The sequence below is a fragment of the Caretta caretta genome, chromosome 6, assembly GCF_965140235.1.
Source record: "Caretta caretta isolate rCarCar2 chromosome 6, rCarCar1.hap1, whole genome shotgun sequence".
Classification (NCBI taxonomy): domain Eukaryota; kingdom Metazoa; phylum Chordata; order Testudines; family Cheloniidae; genus Caretta; species Caretta caretta.
Genome location: NC_134211.1, coordinates 98,417,485 through 98,434,108, shown reverse-complemented (window position 1 = coordinate 98,434,108; position 16,624 = coordinate 98,417,485). Strand labels below are relative to the sequence as shown.

At 39.8% G+C, this 16,624-nt stretch overlaps 1 protein-coding gene across 6 annotated transcripts in view; it reads left to right on the top strand.

The window, feature by feature from the left end:
* EML5 (EMAP like 5) overlaps window positions 1-16,582 on the top strand; it is a 295,572-nt gene extending 278,990 nt beyond the window's left edge. For 4 of the 6 annotated variants that reach the window (XM_048854106.2, XM_048854105.2, XM_048854104.2 and 1 more), the window contains 7 exons: window positions 117-305; window positions 557-729; window positions 1,628-1,790; window positions 2,888-2,991; window positions 5,463-5,616; window positions 7,246-7,346; window positions 7,680-16,582. In XM_048854106.2, coding sequence (XP_048710063.1) covers window positions 117-305; window positions 557-729; window positions 1,628-1,790; window positions 2,888-2,991; window positions 5,463-5,616; window positions 7,246-7,346; window positions 7,680-7,716 — 921 coding nt within the window. In that variant the 3' untranslated portion in view covers window positions 7,717-16,582. The remainder of the gene's footprint in view (window positions 1-116; window positions 306-556; window positions 730-1,627; window positions 1,791-2,887; window positions 2,992-5,462; window positions 5,617-7,245; window positions 7,347-7,679) is intronic. The other 2 variants (XM_048854103.2, XR_012669025.1) reach the window with 2 other exon arrangements.
* Window positions 16,583-16,624: the final 42 nt, after the last annotated feature.

The window sequence follows — 16,624 nt, the reverse complement described above, 5'->3', positions numbered from 1 at the left end:
CTTATTTGATTTCAGCAGCCCTTCTTGATGGAATTATAACCATTGCTCATTTGTTACTATTTATAAGTATTAGCTAATATATTATTACAGTAATAATTCTTTCACCATTGTCCCAGGGAAAAATTCTTGTTGGGACAAGGAATGCTGAAATAATTGAAGTTGGAGAGAAAAATGCAGCATGTAACATTCTAATTAATGGTCATATGGATGGACCTATCTGGGGACTGGCTACACATCCTTCAAGAGATTTTTTCCTTTCTGCTGCAGAAGATGGGACAGTGAGACTCTGGGACATTGCTGAAAAGGTAGATGTAAAGTTAATAGTACTAAGCAGCTATAATTTTAGCAAAAAAGAATCAGAGATTTATTCAATAGTGAGGATTTAAAATACCATAGTCTGAGAAACTAAGCTAGTATAGTGATTGTGACACTACCTTTTGCATAATAAAAATAACATTCAGTGGATACTATGAGAAACTGTTGGTTATGGATTATTTTGGAACATGCATAAATAGAAACATTTACTCCTCTTTTCCTGGTTTTTATTTTCTCACAGAAGATGCTGAACAAAGTCAGTTTGGGACATGCAGCTCGTACTGTTTCTTACAGCCCCGAGGGGGACATGGTGGCTATTGGCATGAAAAATGGAGAATTTATTATCTTGCTGGTGACCTCTCTAAAAATATGGGGGAAAAAAAGGGACAGAAGATCTGCTATCCAAGACATAAGGTCAGAAAAGTCATGGCATTTATCTACCCTTGAAATGTGATAATAATGAGCTGATAAAGTAAGCAAGCAATAATTTAAAAACAAAAACTCTGCCCACATAAGGTGATTTATTTTATAAGGAAGTCCCATATGCAAAAGTTGCTATTTACCTGGAGTTCGTATACCTAAAACACCATATTAATCCCCTCCCAATCCAGTGTAATTTTCAAAGTGTGTGCTTTGAGAATAATTTTATAATACAATATAATTTACTTTTGTATAGTATCCATTGTACAGAGTATTACAAAATGCTTTGCAGAGAGATAGAATAGAGTGAATGCTTTACAGAGCTGAGTATAATGACTTCAATACAAGGCATAAAGAGAAAAAAGACATATGAAGATGGAGTAGAACAGAAAGCCGGAACCTAAGCAGTAGAGATGTCAGTAAGTATTGTCAGACATTACTTACAATGAAGGGGAAATGGAAGGGTTCTGTCATAGGTGAGCCCAGTTCAGAACTCTAGATTCAAAAGAGAAGAAATCAACTCAGCCTCTTAGAGGGAGAGAAAATTTCAGCAGAGATAGGGTAGCACAAGAGAAAGAGTGACTCCTGATTGAGGAGAGTCACAAGGAGGGGAGATAGAAGATGTAAACAGTGTGTTTTTGTCAATATATTACTAATAATCAATCATGCTGAAAGAGAAAGTAGGACCAGACAAATTGTATGTTTTCTCTTGTCTTTCATCCCTTAGAATAAGAGCTGGATCCATTTTGTAACACTACGTTGCAAAAAAAAAAAAACCCCATGATACTTGATATCAGAGGGTTGAAAAGAAAATAGAAAAAGAAATTCTAAGATCTTCAATTTTTCTTTTTGTGAATTTCAACCTCTCTTCTTAAACTATTTATCTATTCAGGTTCAGTCCAGATTCTCGTTACTTAGCAGTGGGTACTAGTGAGAATGCAGTGGATTTTTATGACTTGACATTGGGTCCAACGCTAAATCGAGTTAGCTACTGCAAAGATATCCCAAGCTTTGTTATCCAGATGGACTTCTCTGCAGATAGTCATTTTCTCCAGGTATCAGTCATTTGAGATCATTGTATATATTTTTTAAGTTTGTAAGTAAATTTATTGCTCATGAAGGTCTATTATCACTTGTTCATGCCAAAGATACTAGTGACAGACACCATGCAAGATTCCTTATGAGGCTCCAGTAATCACATCTCAGTCCTGACCAGCAGCTCCCCCAGTATTTCAGTTCTGGGCCTATCATGGTTAGAAACTGATAGCTGTGTTAAATGGTGAGGTTGTTTTGTGATAGGCGTACTTCTGAGTTACTAAAAAGTGACACTGACTGTTCATCTGCCTCATCACCTTGTTGAAGCTGGGTTTGTGACCTTTTGGAAATGATCTTTCTTCCCAGGAATCATCAGGAAACTATGGCAAACCCTTCAGATTCCTGACCATAATAATAAAGTGCCCCTGTGCACATCTTATCAGTACAAGCCTCCTCTGATGAGCACTCTACCCATGTTGCCATGGCTTTCACAATGTATCTACACATTTTGACCCCTTTCTATGAGGTCACAAGCACAAGCTTCAGGCTGCTGTAATTTACACTGGCCTTAAATGGCTCCAACAGGCCAAAAATAAATATTGGGATCAGCATGGAGTAGGGATGTCCTAGCAGCACTCCATTTTCCCTGCTGCACCAACATCAGGGAGAAGGAATAGCATACGAGCTCTTATGTGGCCTCTTCACCACCAAAGGATCATACACAGACTGGGGTGAGCCTCCCCAGGCCAATTAAGCAACTTCTAAAAGTCCAGTTTATACCTGCATTATTTACAACAGTTACTCTTTTAATTGGGTGCTGTGTAGTAAGGAATGTACATATATTTCACTCACATTTTATTGGTAAGACTTTTTTAAATTGAAAATTGATCACCATTTCTCATTGTTCTCTACTTGTATACATTTTTGGGAAGCATAAGATCTTTCCACAGAATACTTCCTCTGATTCTACTGTAGGGTAAAAGGCTCTATCAATAACACCCTATTTCAGAGCCATTGATAATAACATTGAGTGTATAATTATATCCTTAGCACTTCAAATATCTTCAAACATTTTTAACTCAAACGATCTCTTATTTCTGAATGTTCATCCTCAAAGGTCTCTACAGGGTCTTACAAAAGGCAGGTCTATGAAGTGCCTTCGGGAAAACAGCTTATGGACCAGGCAGTGATTGACAGAATAACATGGGCCAGTTGGACCAGGTAACTAATTCACAGATTCGCTTTTGCTACTGGAGTAAAAGTTCAGATGTCTCCCACCTGGAAAGAAAACCATAGGTCTGGAAATGACCATATTATCATGAAGGATACTGCAACGCTACAGCATTTGATCTATATTTTTCTTAAAAACATGCCTGATTGATCTGGCAACAGAGTAGGAGTACATTATACAGTCACATGAGAAGAATGTATAGGCTCCACTTGAGACCATTGGCAATTAGCCCATCAGGGTATTAAATGCATATGGTCTCTGGAGGTTATGAGTTTTCACTCTCTTTAAGTACCCTTTACAGCTTTTGATCCAGCATCTAAGGCAGCAGTTCTCAAATTGTGGGTTGGGACCCCAAATTGGGTCACAACCCCGTTTTAATGGGGTCACCAGGGCTGACTTAGACTTGCTGCGGTCCGGGGTCGAAGCCAAAGCCCAAGGGCTTCAGCCCTGGGCAGTGGCACTCAGGATACAGGCTCCCTGCCTGGTGTTAAAGCCCTTGGGCTTTGGTTTTGGCCCCCATCACCCAGGGCGGCAGGGCTATGGCAGGCTCAGACTTCGGTCCCCCCTTCTGGGGTTGTATAGTAATTTTTGTTGTCAGAAGAGGGTTGTGGTGCAATCATAGACTATCAGGGTTGGAAGTGACCTCAAGAGGTCATTTAGTCCAACCCCCTGCTCAAAGCAGGACCAATCCCCAATTTTTGCCCCAGATCCCTAAATGGCCCCCTCAAGGATTTAACTCACAACCCTGGATTTAGCAGGCCAATGCTCAAACCACTGAGCTATCCCTCCCCCAATCTAAGGCAACCTGAGAGATCATACATTTCATTCTCCCAGTTAATGGAATGTGTTGCAGCAGTAGCTATGAAATAGCAATTTGAGGGTAAGTCAGGAAAAAATATAAAATTGGTTTCAAATAAAAATCTGTATAATACAAGCCTGTGATCATTTAAGTTTTACAGAGCCTATTAGAGCATGTGTAGTAGACAGTGCTAGATTATACACAGTACTTCTATCTGTTTAACGTATGGGAAAAATATGATTATTATTGGTGTATTCAAAAATATACAAAATAAATCGTATAAACAGATATTATATTTAAAATGATATTTTATTAAGTTTGGCATTTTTTTGTTTTTTTGAAAACTACGTTGTTTTTATTTTACATTGTATATTAAATTACTTTATTTTAATTTTTATAGAAATAAAAATCACTTATGTCATGCTCTAGGCTCATTTGACAAATCTGTAAAATCACAATCAATACAAAATAACAAATCCTGCAATATACCTTCATTCATGCACTAAAGGTTAATTGAAAAAATCAGTCTTTTTAAAAACAAAAAATCACCAGCCCCATACATCTCCCACTTTCTCAAAACCCTGAACAAGAGCTGGGATCTGTAGCATGCCCTGAAATTGGCAGACTTGAGCTACTTCATACCATTGTGGGGAGTGAATTCCAAAGTCCCTGGGCCTTTAAAGAGAGAGAATGTCCTGTCAGCAGCCCATTCCTTTTCAAAACAAAAAGGTTCCTGATCATAATCAGGATAGTATCAGACGGGGGAGAATTTTCAGGTCATCAGGTCCCGAGCCATTTTTGCACCTATCCATTTTATGATTTAATAGTGAGTTGATTATTATATTCCTTGTTTAATTGTGTTTGAAAGAAACACTGTCAGTTGACCTAGCCCTAACTGTATTATAACTTTATTTTAATATATATATATTATACTCAAGCCTGATCCAGAAAAATTCTAGCATCCCAAATATTCAGCATATAAATTATAATCCATCATATAATCCAGTGCTGGGTTTCTCTTCAGGTTGTGGAGTATACATGTACATTATAATTAAAGCTAGCCAGAGACCAACAATTCCATTTCATGAGGATTTTCAAGGTTTGAAATGTATTTTAGATCCACTGTAGGATGAAAACCAAATCTTTCAAAAGTTTTTGAAAAATGGAAAGTTATTGAAATGTCAGTTTTCAGAGTAAAGGGTTAGCTTTTGATTTGGGTCTCTTTCTTTCTGGAATGGACCAGGGTCTACCCTGGACCTCGGGAACCTTTCAGTCAAAAATGCCATCAGAATTCATACATCTCAACAAAACGTTTTGATTTCAGTGAAACAGCATTTTCCCATTAAAACATATTTCACAAAAAATGTTCTGACTAGCTCTAATTGTAACATCTCTGTTCAACTTCTGTATGTTGTACTTCACATCATTTATTTTTCTATATTTGATAATTGCCTCATTGGTCAATTTTAACCATATCAATTTCATCATATGCTTTTTAGCTTTGTTAGCCATGTTATATCTTTTTTTTTGGTAAATTGTTTACTTTAATTTCAGATTCTCATAATCACAGAATACTATAAAATTGGTTTATTATTTCTAAACCTATTGCTTTTCCTACAATGCATTAGTTGCCAAGGGGGCCCTCTCACCCTTCTATTTCAGTATTCTAGGGGATGAAGTAGTTGGAATCTGGTCCAGGCATGCTGAGAAAGCTGATGTGAACTGTGCCTGTGTCTCTCACTCTGGAATCAGCCTTGTAACAGGCGATGACTTTGGCATGGTCAAGCTGTTTGACTTTCCATGTCCTGAAAAATTTGTAAGAACCTTTTGTTTGTGTGATTGTAACACAAAGTGCTTTTGATTTTGTGGCACCCTATCAGAGGGAGGGTGGTGGTAGTTCTTTTCCCCCCTAAGTTTATAGCTTTTTAATGTATGCATTTAGTTGTAGCTCCATAGTCTCACAAGCTTGCTTGCTATCCAGGATTTCCTAAACCCTTATACAATAACTGTAGCCACAATCCATGATTTCAAATCATCTAAAAACTAGCAATAGTACTTGTTGCCATCTTGCATTAATAAAGTGCCTTCATTATGAAGGTCTCAAAGCACTCTATAAATGTGGATAAGTAACACTATCTCCATTTTACAGATAAGAAAACTGGGGCACCGAGGTTAAGGACTTGTTATGGAAACAAACTGTGACCGCACAGTGTAAATTAATAGCAAAATGGTTGCATTCGTGTCCCTATCTGTAGCTGATTTCATGGTCACAAAGTTATTGTTTGGCTGTTAAATCCCTTTAGTCAGAAAGAACATAATGAAAATGTAGTGGAAATTTAGAGTTCATCACTGGCTCCTGTAGCAAGGAGACAACTTTCTGAACTGTGAACAACAGACATGGTTTCTCTTAAACCATGTCTTCACTACAAAAAAAAAGGTGTGTTCTGATGGGGAGCCTAGACTTTAACTTGAGCCACTGAGTAACTCACATGAAAACAATTGCATTGTCTACACAAGGATTTGAACTTGTTACACACCTTTTTTTAAGACAAGGCTTTAAGACAGGAATCTGTAATTTCTGCATGGAATGATGTCAGAAATATTCTGTTCACAAGCTGGAATGTGATGGCCAGCATGGAAGAGAGTTAGAGGAGGGAGCAGAGCATGAGGAGTCAAAAGAAAAAAGAGAAATCCTCCCTCCCCAAAGGAAAGTGAAGAAATTTGGTTTTTAATTGCAGCCCCCATTCCCGATCTCTCCTCCCTCTCCTGCCACAAAAAGGTCTCCCTTACATGCAAGTATCTGCACATACAAATACTGCCTACCTCAAAGACACCCATCTGTGGAAAGCAGGCACATTCAAAAAGAGTAGTGGTGGGCTACCCAAGGAGGACTTAGGCATTGCAACGCTTAGCATTGCTGCACTTGAACTTAGGTCTCCTACCTCCCAGGAAAATGCTCTAATCACTGAGCTACGGGGTATTTTGGGGCTGGTCTGTGTCTCAATCCCTCCTGTTAAAGCAGATCCACTGTGATATAAATAAGTATTTGTTGGAGCAACGTAACTAGAACCTGGGTCTTCCATCTGCCAGCTGACTGCCCTAACCACTGGGCGCGCCTGTTTGTGTTTAAAAATTGCTTTATACCCCACTGGATAAATGCATTAAATTGTCTCTAAACTATGGGGAGGAGGGCGATGTACACACACACCCCATAGTTTAGAGACACTCCCACACCCCATAATTTAGAGACAATTGAATAGCTTCTGCTTTACACCCCATGGTGGATGCATTTCATGAAATGACCCCTGTAGCCTAGGAACCTATGGAGCATTTTAGAACCTTCTAGATACATGATACTAAATATTATACACACACTCTTTTACTCTTTCTTTCTAAAACAGTCCAATGAGGATGACTCATGATCTTTCATGTTGTTATTTTTTAGGCAAAACACAAGCGATTTTTAGGTCACTCGGCCCATTTGACTAATATTCGATTTACAAGTGGGGATAAATACGTTGTCAGTGCTGGAGGGGATGACTGCAGGTAGGTATATCTTTCCATTCTTCCCAAAAAGTAATTAGAAATCTAATATGTTTACTCTGTGTGGACAATTCTTAATAGTGCAGAGATAATGTTCAAGTTCAGAATTTGAGACATTTAACCAGTTATGTGTTTGTTCCTTCTTGTTTGTAAAGAAGCAGTCAAATATTTACAACACCCGATTCTTTTTATTTAAGAGTGGTATGAAGTACAGAGATTCACTAAAATAAAAAATAGACTGTAATGGCCAATATAGTTTGAAATATTTTTTTAATTTAAACTTTTATATTAAACATATAATAATTTTTAATCTTTCTTAACTTTTTGAAAATGCAGCTTATTTATCTGGAAATGCGTGCATATGCCTCATTAAGAGTGACATGGAGCCTTTGCAAAGAGGACACTGCGGAAAATTACAGGCATGAAAGACCCATGAGTGCAATGAGACATTCTACAGTGCCCTGCAGCTTAAGAAATGGTGCTGATCTAAGACAGACAACAATCTGTCTCTGAAAGACAAGTGTCTAGAGTCTATCAGAAGGATAGACTATAACAAATATGCTGCGCCCCCTAGATTTGCAACAGTAATTGCACTCACTGCCAGATGTTGAAAAAGAAACACATGGATAAAAGGAAGAAGTGAGTTGTGGATCAGTGTATAGTTTCCCAATGAGACAGTGGGGTTTTAATCAAGAGATGTTATTTCTGACCTAATGCTGTATGTGATGCATTTATTATCAGCACGAATGTGTTTCCTTTAAATTCTGGGGATTGAATATCATTGAAACAGATTACTCCTTTTTTTTTAATTACTGAAAGGAAAACCATCTAGCAGTTCTTAAATAAAACTACACAGTATTTTAATAAAAGATTAAAGTAATAAAATGGGATATGACATTTCTATGAATAGTCAAAAAATGAAGCATTGTCTGGTGAAGCAGTAATAGTAAAGTTTGCTCCTTAGACCTGCAGTATTCATGTGCTTAGAGGCCTGGGTCATAATCCTGTCTGATGAATGCTGTTAGGCATGCATGAACCCATTCTTTAAGGCTAATTTAGCGATTTTATCGCACTTAAACATTAAATTAGTTCCATGAGCAGAAACAGATTTGCTCACTTTGCGAGTGCCTTGCCCACAACCTAAAAGTCTAACTCCAGTTTTTGCCTTGCGATAAAAGTGTTCTCAGTGGAAGGGAGATTAAACTTGACTGAGCTGCTAGCCTCTTTGCTGGAAATATGAAATAAGATAATTTTAGTCTCTGTAAAGACTGGGGTCACCAGTTGCAAAAACAGAATTTCACAGCAATAGGAATTGTTGATTTTATTTTCTCAGTATCACTTGGAGGATGCAGAGAGAACATAATCTTTCCAAACACTGGTATTTTGTACATTCAGATTTTTTAACTGGAATAAAACTAGTTGGAAGAGATCTTTATTCAGCTCTCTCTTCTGATTGTAATGTAACATCCAGTCATAACTCTTCTTTAAGTAAGCATGAATGTTAAGGATATGGGCTTGCTTGTAACCCTTAGAATAAGAACATATTCTAAATGGCAAATTAACACAGACTTAAACATTTTAGTGATGATAAACTCCAGGAGAAAGTTGCATTTTTGGTGAAACTAGGGAAGACTGCTTCAATTGTTTGTTTGAAATGATCGATCAGTGGAGGTGTGCTGTGGGCTATATCTGTTTTTTAAGCAGTGCAGTTATTTTTCATGCAACATGAAAGGGAGCAAAAGTAACTAGCTCACAGGTTGCATTAACAAAGTGCTGTTAAATGTGAGTAGTGTTGCTATGGTTACAGTTGATATTGTCTACTTAAGTCAGCGTTTGTTAAGGATGGCATTTGATTCCAGAGCTGAGATAGCATAGCTGTTGTTATTCACCTCTTTTATCATTTTACTCCAAGTAAATGTAAAAATGAAACAAATAAACCTCAGCACCCACTGTAAATATCTTGTGTGTGTGGTGGGGAGAAAAAGACAGATTGCATAGAGTAGATGAGAAACTAAGAAGAGACTCAGCCAGACCTTTGTACTCTTCCATGTCCAACAATGCTTGCTGTTATGTAATATAGGACCTACCAATTTCACCGTCTTGAACAACATGTCACCGACTGTGAAATCAGCCCTCTCCCGGGAAATCTGTTCTCCCCTGCTGCGGGGAACCCAGGGCTCCTAATTGCTATTCTGCCCACACTGGGAAGGGACAGGAGTTGTCCTTCCCCTGCACTGCCACCCTTGGTGAGATCAGACTCACCTCCTGAGGCAGTGCAGAAATGAGGGTGGTACATCCTCACTTCTGCGCTGCAGCAGCTCAGGAGCTGGGCTCTGGGTTTCCGTCCCATCTCCTCCCAGGGCTCCTGCAATAGCACCGGGCAGTGAGCTCGGGGCTTCTTCCCACAGCGGAGCTTGCTGGGCTGGGGGCTTTTGCTCCTGGTGGCTGCAGCTGGGGTAGCCTGGGCTCTGGGCTTCTGCCCCTCCCTACCCCCCCGACGGATGGCTATGGGTGCTTGGGGGCTTCCACTCCACAGCTGCAGCCAGGACTCGGGGCAGCCTGTGCCAGGGGCTTCCTCTGCTGCTCCAGTCAGGGCAGCGCAGGCTCTGGGGTTCCACCACCACTCCAGACCCCGAGCTCGGGGTTTCCTCCCCGGCCAGCTCCTCCCGGGCTGGGGGCTTGTGCTCCTGTCAGCTGCAGCTGGGGCAGCCTGGGCTTAGGGCTTCTGCCCCACCCACCAGCTCCAGATGAGATCGGGGCAGTCCAGGCTCAGGGCTTCTGCCACGCCAGCTGGGACTCAGAGAAGTCCAGACTTGGGGCTGCCCAGACTCCAGCCCTGCAGCTGCAGCTCAGGGCATGCGGGCTTGGTGCTTTTTGCCCCACGGATTCTTCTGGGGCTCGGGGTAACCCGGTAGGGGCTTCTGCCCTGGGGCTTGAGCACCCATTTTTCCTGGGGGACCCCAAATTGGCCAGGGGGCTCTGCTTTAATCTGTCCCTGGCATGAACTAGCAGCTAGGTGCCTCCAGCTGGGGTGTTCCCAGCAGCATGGGCGGGGGGGATCCTACCCACCTTCACCACTGGGAACCTCCTCTAACCGCAGGAAGCTGGGAGGGTGCTAATCTTGGGACCCCCTACAACAACTTTGCAACCCTTTCTTCCCTCCCCCCAATTCCATTTTGGGTGTGGACCCTCACAGTTACAACATCCTGAAATTTCAGATGTAAACATCTGAAATCGTGAAATTGACCAATTTTAAAACCCTCAGGTTGTGAAATTGACCAGAATGGACCAGGAATCTGGTAGGGCCCTAGTAATAGTCAACACTAGTGACCCAACAAATAATCTTATACACTGTTTCCTATATCTAACTAGAGCTTCTTTTACAATAGAAAATGTACGGATCTAATATCAAGTGTCTCAGGCAGGATTTGGAACAGATGAGCTGTTGCCATTACCACTAGAGTAGGATAGCTTCACTAACCACACAGCTGCTGTTCTAAAGTATAAGGTGCTAGGACTAGGGTCTATGCTAGGGTACACCACTGACTCGGTGGAATTGTACCTGACTGACACAGCTGTGAGATCAGTGCAGCATTACTCTCACTGCCCATTATTATAATATAAACATTAATCGTTAGCATTTATCTATGCTAGAGAAATCAAGTGTTAGTGTAGTAATCTGTTGTTTTACACCCTTTGTTCCGCCACTGATTCAGTGCAGCTATACGGCACATCTGAACATGGTGTAATTTGTCCTTGCATCCATGCTAAGGCTGCCTTACACCAGTTCAGATGGGGTGGCTGTCAAAAGCTCCTTTAGCTAGTGAACCTCTTTAAATTGCCAGCTGAAAGCCTTCTTTCTGTGTCTCACCATCTACTACAAATCCGATGCCCACTATCCCCCAGTAAGTCTTCAGCCTGTGAATTGCACCCACCCTGTACTTCCCCAGAGCGTCCTCTTCTCACACTAACCATTCCCTGATCACCACCTTCAGCAGTGCCCATGCTACGGCTGTGCTACTCCACTGCTAATTTGCCAGCGGATACTTTTGCACTGACGAACCACAGAGGTACATCAGAGCACAAATACCAGCACACAATGCACCCACAAATCACCACTGGGGCTGCAGCAGGAGGTGCACAGCTGCTATCTACACTCCCTCTACCCCCAAACTCCTGGAGCTGGGGAGAATAGTGTCTTAGCTGCAGATCTATGGGGGTACAGTGCATGTTCCACAAGCAAACTAAGGCGGTTCATTGCTGAAGAGTTTTTATCTTTGACAGCAGTGGGAACTGACAGCTCACCAATGTGCTAATGGGATGTGTCTACACTGGCACACAAGTCAATTGTGCCTCAATTAGTGTTTACACTCACTAATATTAGTGGTGTAATTTCAATCAGTTGGGTGCCATGTTGCTAAGTGAAACAAGTGCCAATAGCCTATGGGACATTATAACTGCCCACTGGTGCAGAAAAATGCCTAGTGTGCTATGATCATCTAAACCTGGAAGGAAGAATGTGAAGGGCTGAGTGTAGACTTGTTCTGGAAGTATGGTGGTCTGAAGGGTATAATGGGGTTGGGGAAGGAGCCTTTCCCTTAGCTATGCAGCACCAACAGGGGGGCAATAAGCCCCCAACTCTCTTTTTTTTTGTAGCCTGCCACTCAATCATGCAGGTTCATTTTCTAGTTTGCAATGAATCCAGCTGTATGATACCTTTAAGGGGCATAAGGTAATTTCTTTTTATATTACTAAACTAGTAAACCCATTATACAAGTGAAAGATTAACACATGCTAGTCTAGATACCCATGAATCCATCTGTTATTGAAAAGTATTTAAATTAACAAAGAGAAAACCTGACATCCTATGCACAGATTGGAATTCTAAAAAAATCATACACATGACCCTACTGTAGTCAACAGAGCCAAGATGTGTGGAAAAGGTTGGGGAGAACTAATGAGCCAAATGTATTGAATCATTTTAACTTTAAATGTCTCACTTTTTCCTTCTTCAACACATGATCACTGGACACCATTTTTTGGATCCAGGAAGGGGTTGCGGGAAGAGCAACTTGGTTTAGCACTCCTTTTCAGGAACTGAATGTATGCACCAATAAAGTCAGTATTTAGCTAGAACAAAAATCTTAACAATGAGCATAATCAGAAGTTGCTAGCTGGAGTTACCCTAATTACAGAAATCTGGTTAATGCTGGCTGATACCTGCACCACCTAAAAAACAGCACACAGCACCCAAATAATTATCTATATGCTGTAAGTGGCTAGCAAGCCCTAACAGTATGGAAGGCTGAGCTATTTGGTTTTAATATATACTCTTCGTACAGCGGCAAAGTGACATGGTTTCCTGTTTATCAGCATAGTAGATGCGGCAAGCCTTAATTTTTGTCAAAAGCAAGTGGTTTTGGGTTAGTGTGTGTACAACAGACAAATGTCTTGTTGCTAACTATGTTTTGGATAGTGAGTGAATCACTCTGTGGCCTTCTTCCTGAATGTACCATGCCTAAACGAAGGGAAGAAAAAACTACTGCAGGTCACAATTTAAACTGCCGTATTAGTCATAGTAACTAATTTGATTGAGCAGCCCTAGCTGTGTTTCATGTATATGCTCTTTCATACCTACAGACTTTCCTGCCTCTTGTCATCTGTTTTTTTCCCCCTAATGTTTACAGTACTGTTTGTTTTTACTTATCTGGATAAATATGTGCACATGCCAAAACCTACTATGCACTCTTTGTACCAATCACTGTGGTATTGTCAGACCAAATCCTCTTCTTGATTTTGGTCCTCTTCAGCTTCTAAACTTAAACCAAACTGGTCTTGAATGCCTGATTATTTAGAAGAAAGAAAACTGGCTTCATAATACGGAGAGTGGCTGCAACAGATCTGCTTACTAAATCATTCACAAATAACTGAATACAATCTCAGCAGTTACTTGAGTTATCTATAGTAAAGCCTCTAATCAGGATTGGGCTCCCATTGTTATAGTCAATGTAAAAAGAACTAGGAAGACAGAGTCCAACCCCCAACTATAAAAACAAGGAAGATTGCAGGGGAGGAGGGAGGAGTAATGGCATACTATATATGAACATGGTAATGACAAGCAAAAGTTAATTCCACTTCTTTAATTATGGAGGATGTGCTGAAGGAAACAGCAGGAGGGAAAGAGTAAATAAGAACAATGGGGTGGGCAGAAAAGGAAATAGGAAGGAAGGAAAGCTGGAGAGTGAGGTTGCCAATGAAGTGATAAGCGGAAGGGGCAAGTGGTCAATGAGTCAAACCACCAACCAGCAGATGAAAAATACCCAGATTTCACACTGAAAGAACTGGCAGCTGGTGAAGTGGCAGCTGCTAGGAAAGAACCCCTCTGCTAGTTAGAGTGGAAAGTTACTGGGCATTGCCCCACCCCTTTGTTCCTGGGGAAGTCCCAGCTGCTCCCAAGGGGTAACTTGAGGCTTGGGAGAGCCTGCTTTACTACCCTCCAGCCTATGTGACTAAAAGGAATAAACAAATACATTATGTTTTACCCACACCCCAAAACTGGGGTTATTTTAACTGGCCTAACCTGATAGTGTCCAGGTTTCATATTGCTGACTAACAGGGGTATTTAAACTTTTCTTTAGGAGAAAATAAACCAAAGAATTGTGAAATTCCATAAGATGTTACATTTTGAAAATGGTACCCACAATCTGCCTGCACAAATTACAGTCGCTTAGAAGGAGGGGGATGCACAAATCTTGCTAATGAGCCTGTACTCATTAGTTCTTGTTTAAATTACTCACAAATTATATTGAGATGGGAGTTACAATTGAGTACAAATCAGAAATTTAAGGATTAAAAAAAAATTACAGGGCTTTTGTGATCAAGAAACAAATAATTAAACTCAGGAGAGAGTTAAGGCATAAGTTAAAATAAATACTCAAATGTGTGAAGGTATGGAAATTTAGAGTCACCCAAATAACCTCAACTCTGCCCTATAGTGACACTATGCAATAACCATACACTTATGATGAATGCATAAATGTTTGTAGTCCTAAATTTGATTAAACTGATGTTAAAGACTCCCCTCTCCCGCCCCAAATGGTGGTACTAGAAGACAGAGTTAACATTTTGTGTGTCTTATCCATACCTTAACACATTTGGATTTCTCTTGTACTTGATTCCCAAAACAAGCATTACAAACCCAGGAAATTCAGATTTAAGTTGTTACAAGATTCCAGTAATGGTTTTACCTCTAAATTACTGATATATACTGTCAATCTTATCTTTAATAGAGATTCTTTCCTGGAAGTTTATTATTATTTAAAATGTCATAGAAACAAGAAACCCAAAGAGAATGTTGCCATTTAATATTTTTAATGATTTGAAGATGGGTAGTATCACCCTTAAATCTTCTAGGACCAGATTCACCAGATATTCTTGCTGTTAATCCCACACAGGAGCAGTGCAAAGCAACTAGAGCGTACTACTCAATTTCCCCTAGCACATAAACTCCACATTCCCCAGAATGCACCCATACAGAAATGTCCCCTATCCCTTCCCCTCCAACTTCCCATGCACACCTCTCCAGAATTTCCCGTACCTGTTGAGTCAATCTGGTGTAACAGGTAGGTCTTTAAAAGAAGTTTCAGGGTTAGTGTTCATTTTCTGCCATTTTTCTTAATTAAAAGTTTCACCTTCAGCAGGGGCGGATGAATATAAGAATTGCCTGCTTTCAAAATGGCAGCCATCTATTCTCACTGGGTCTGAGACCGTAGCTGAACTTGAGCAAAGACGCCCTCTTTTAAAATGGCCACAGCCTCCCATTGGTGGCCATTTTGAAAGAGGGCATATTTGCTAGCAAAGAGCACTTTCATGCTCTCCCCCATGAGGACAAAAGAAGCCAAGGCAGCTATTTTGAAAGAGTCAAACTAACACATTTATTTATAAATTCTCAAAAAAAATCATTCTGTGCCCAAAGGGGAAAATGCTGTAATTTGGGGAGGATACATTGTATCTTCCTATGTAACAAAGTGGCTGCATTCCTACTTTCACTGCAAGACTTAAAACACAAAACTTAATGCTCAGCCATAACTATGGAATGGTGACTGGCACTTCTACAGTTCCACAGTTGTTTCCAACATGTATTATGCTTGATTATTGAAATATCTGGAAATGTAGTAAATGCATTTTATAAAGAAACTCCAAGTGTCAGCACTGACACAAACTGCATGATAAAGCTGGTTTACTACTCCTGTGTGAAATTCTTGGTGCTGTCAGATAATGCTTTCCATATTTCCTTTACTGCTACTACTTGTCATAGTGTTGTGTTTTTTGGACTTGGAATAGCTACTTCAATTTTAACAAGAACAAACAGTTGGTACTTGTGAGCTTTGTTTAACTGTTTTTAGTTCATTTCTGAGTGTACAGCATACACTAAGTAATGGAAAAGCTGCATTATTAATTTGTGAAGAAAGGTAAAATGTACATTTGATGTAAAGTTTTACATAAGAATAAGATCAAGACCACAGTAGTTATTTAAAATAATGTAAATTCAATCTAAATGGCACTCATTAGATAACATTCCCCTTACACTGAAATTAATTTTTTTTTTACTTCGTTGGTTCGTCACCTACTGTTTTTATTAGAGGAGCACATCAGCAGATTGCCTTATGCTAAACTTTGTGCAATAGGTGATAGACATCAAAGCTGTTGAAATTAACCAGTGTAGGTATTAATCTGTTTTGCTGCCCTATAATGATTATGATTCACTTTTGTCTCATATCCAAAAGGGAAAGCATGCTTCCGAAAGGTGCAGCTAGCTAATGGATGTATTTGAAGATTCTATTAAAAAATTTCATTTGCAGTTTTACTTTTCATTTTGGGGAGGGGGAGAGAAGGACTGGAAATCGCTGTTTCAGTACTGTTCCTCATCCTATGCTCCTCCGTGCAACTGTCTAGGAAAATTTCTTACTGAAGTTCTTTAAGCTTAAAATCATTGATCCAGTTGTCTTTTTAGATTGTTTATGGTGTTTGTCAGACTATCCCTCTTGCTTTAACCAAAAAATGTACTCTAAACTAGTCCAAAGGTGTATGTTCATGTATTACTGTAATAAGGATCATGGTTTTAAGTGTGCTCCCATTTTGGTTTTGGCCATGACCATTTAATCCCTGTAATCATACAATACTGTAGTTTTTATGTTATTTTAAAATATTTAAATTAAATCTTCAGATTTTTGCATAAATTCAGATTTTTTAAATTTGAATATGAACTAAACTTTGATTAC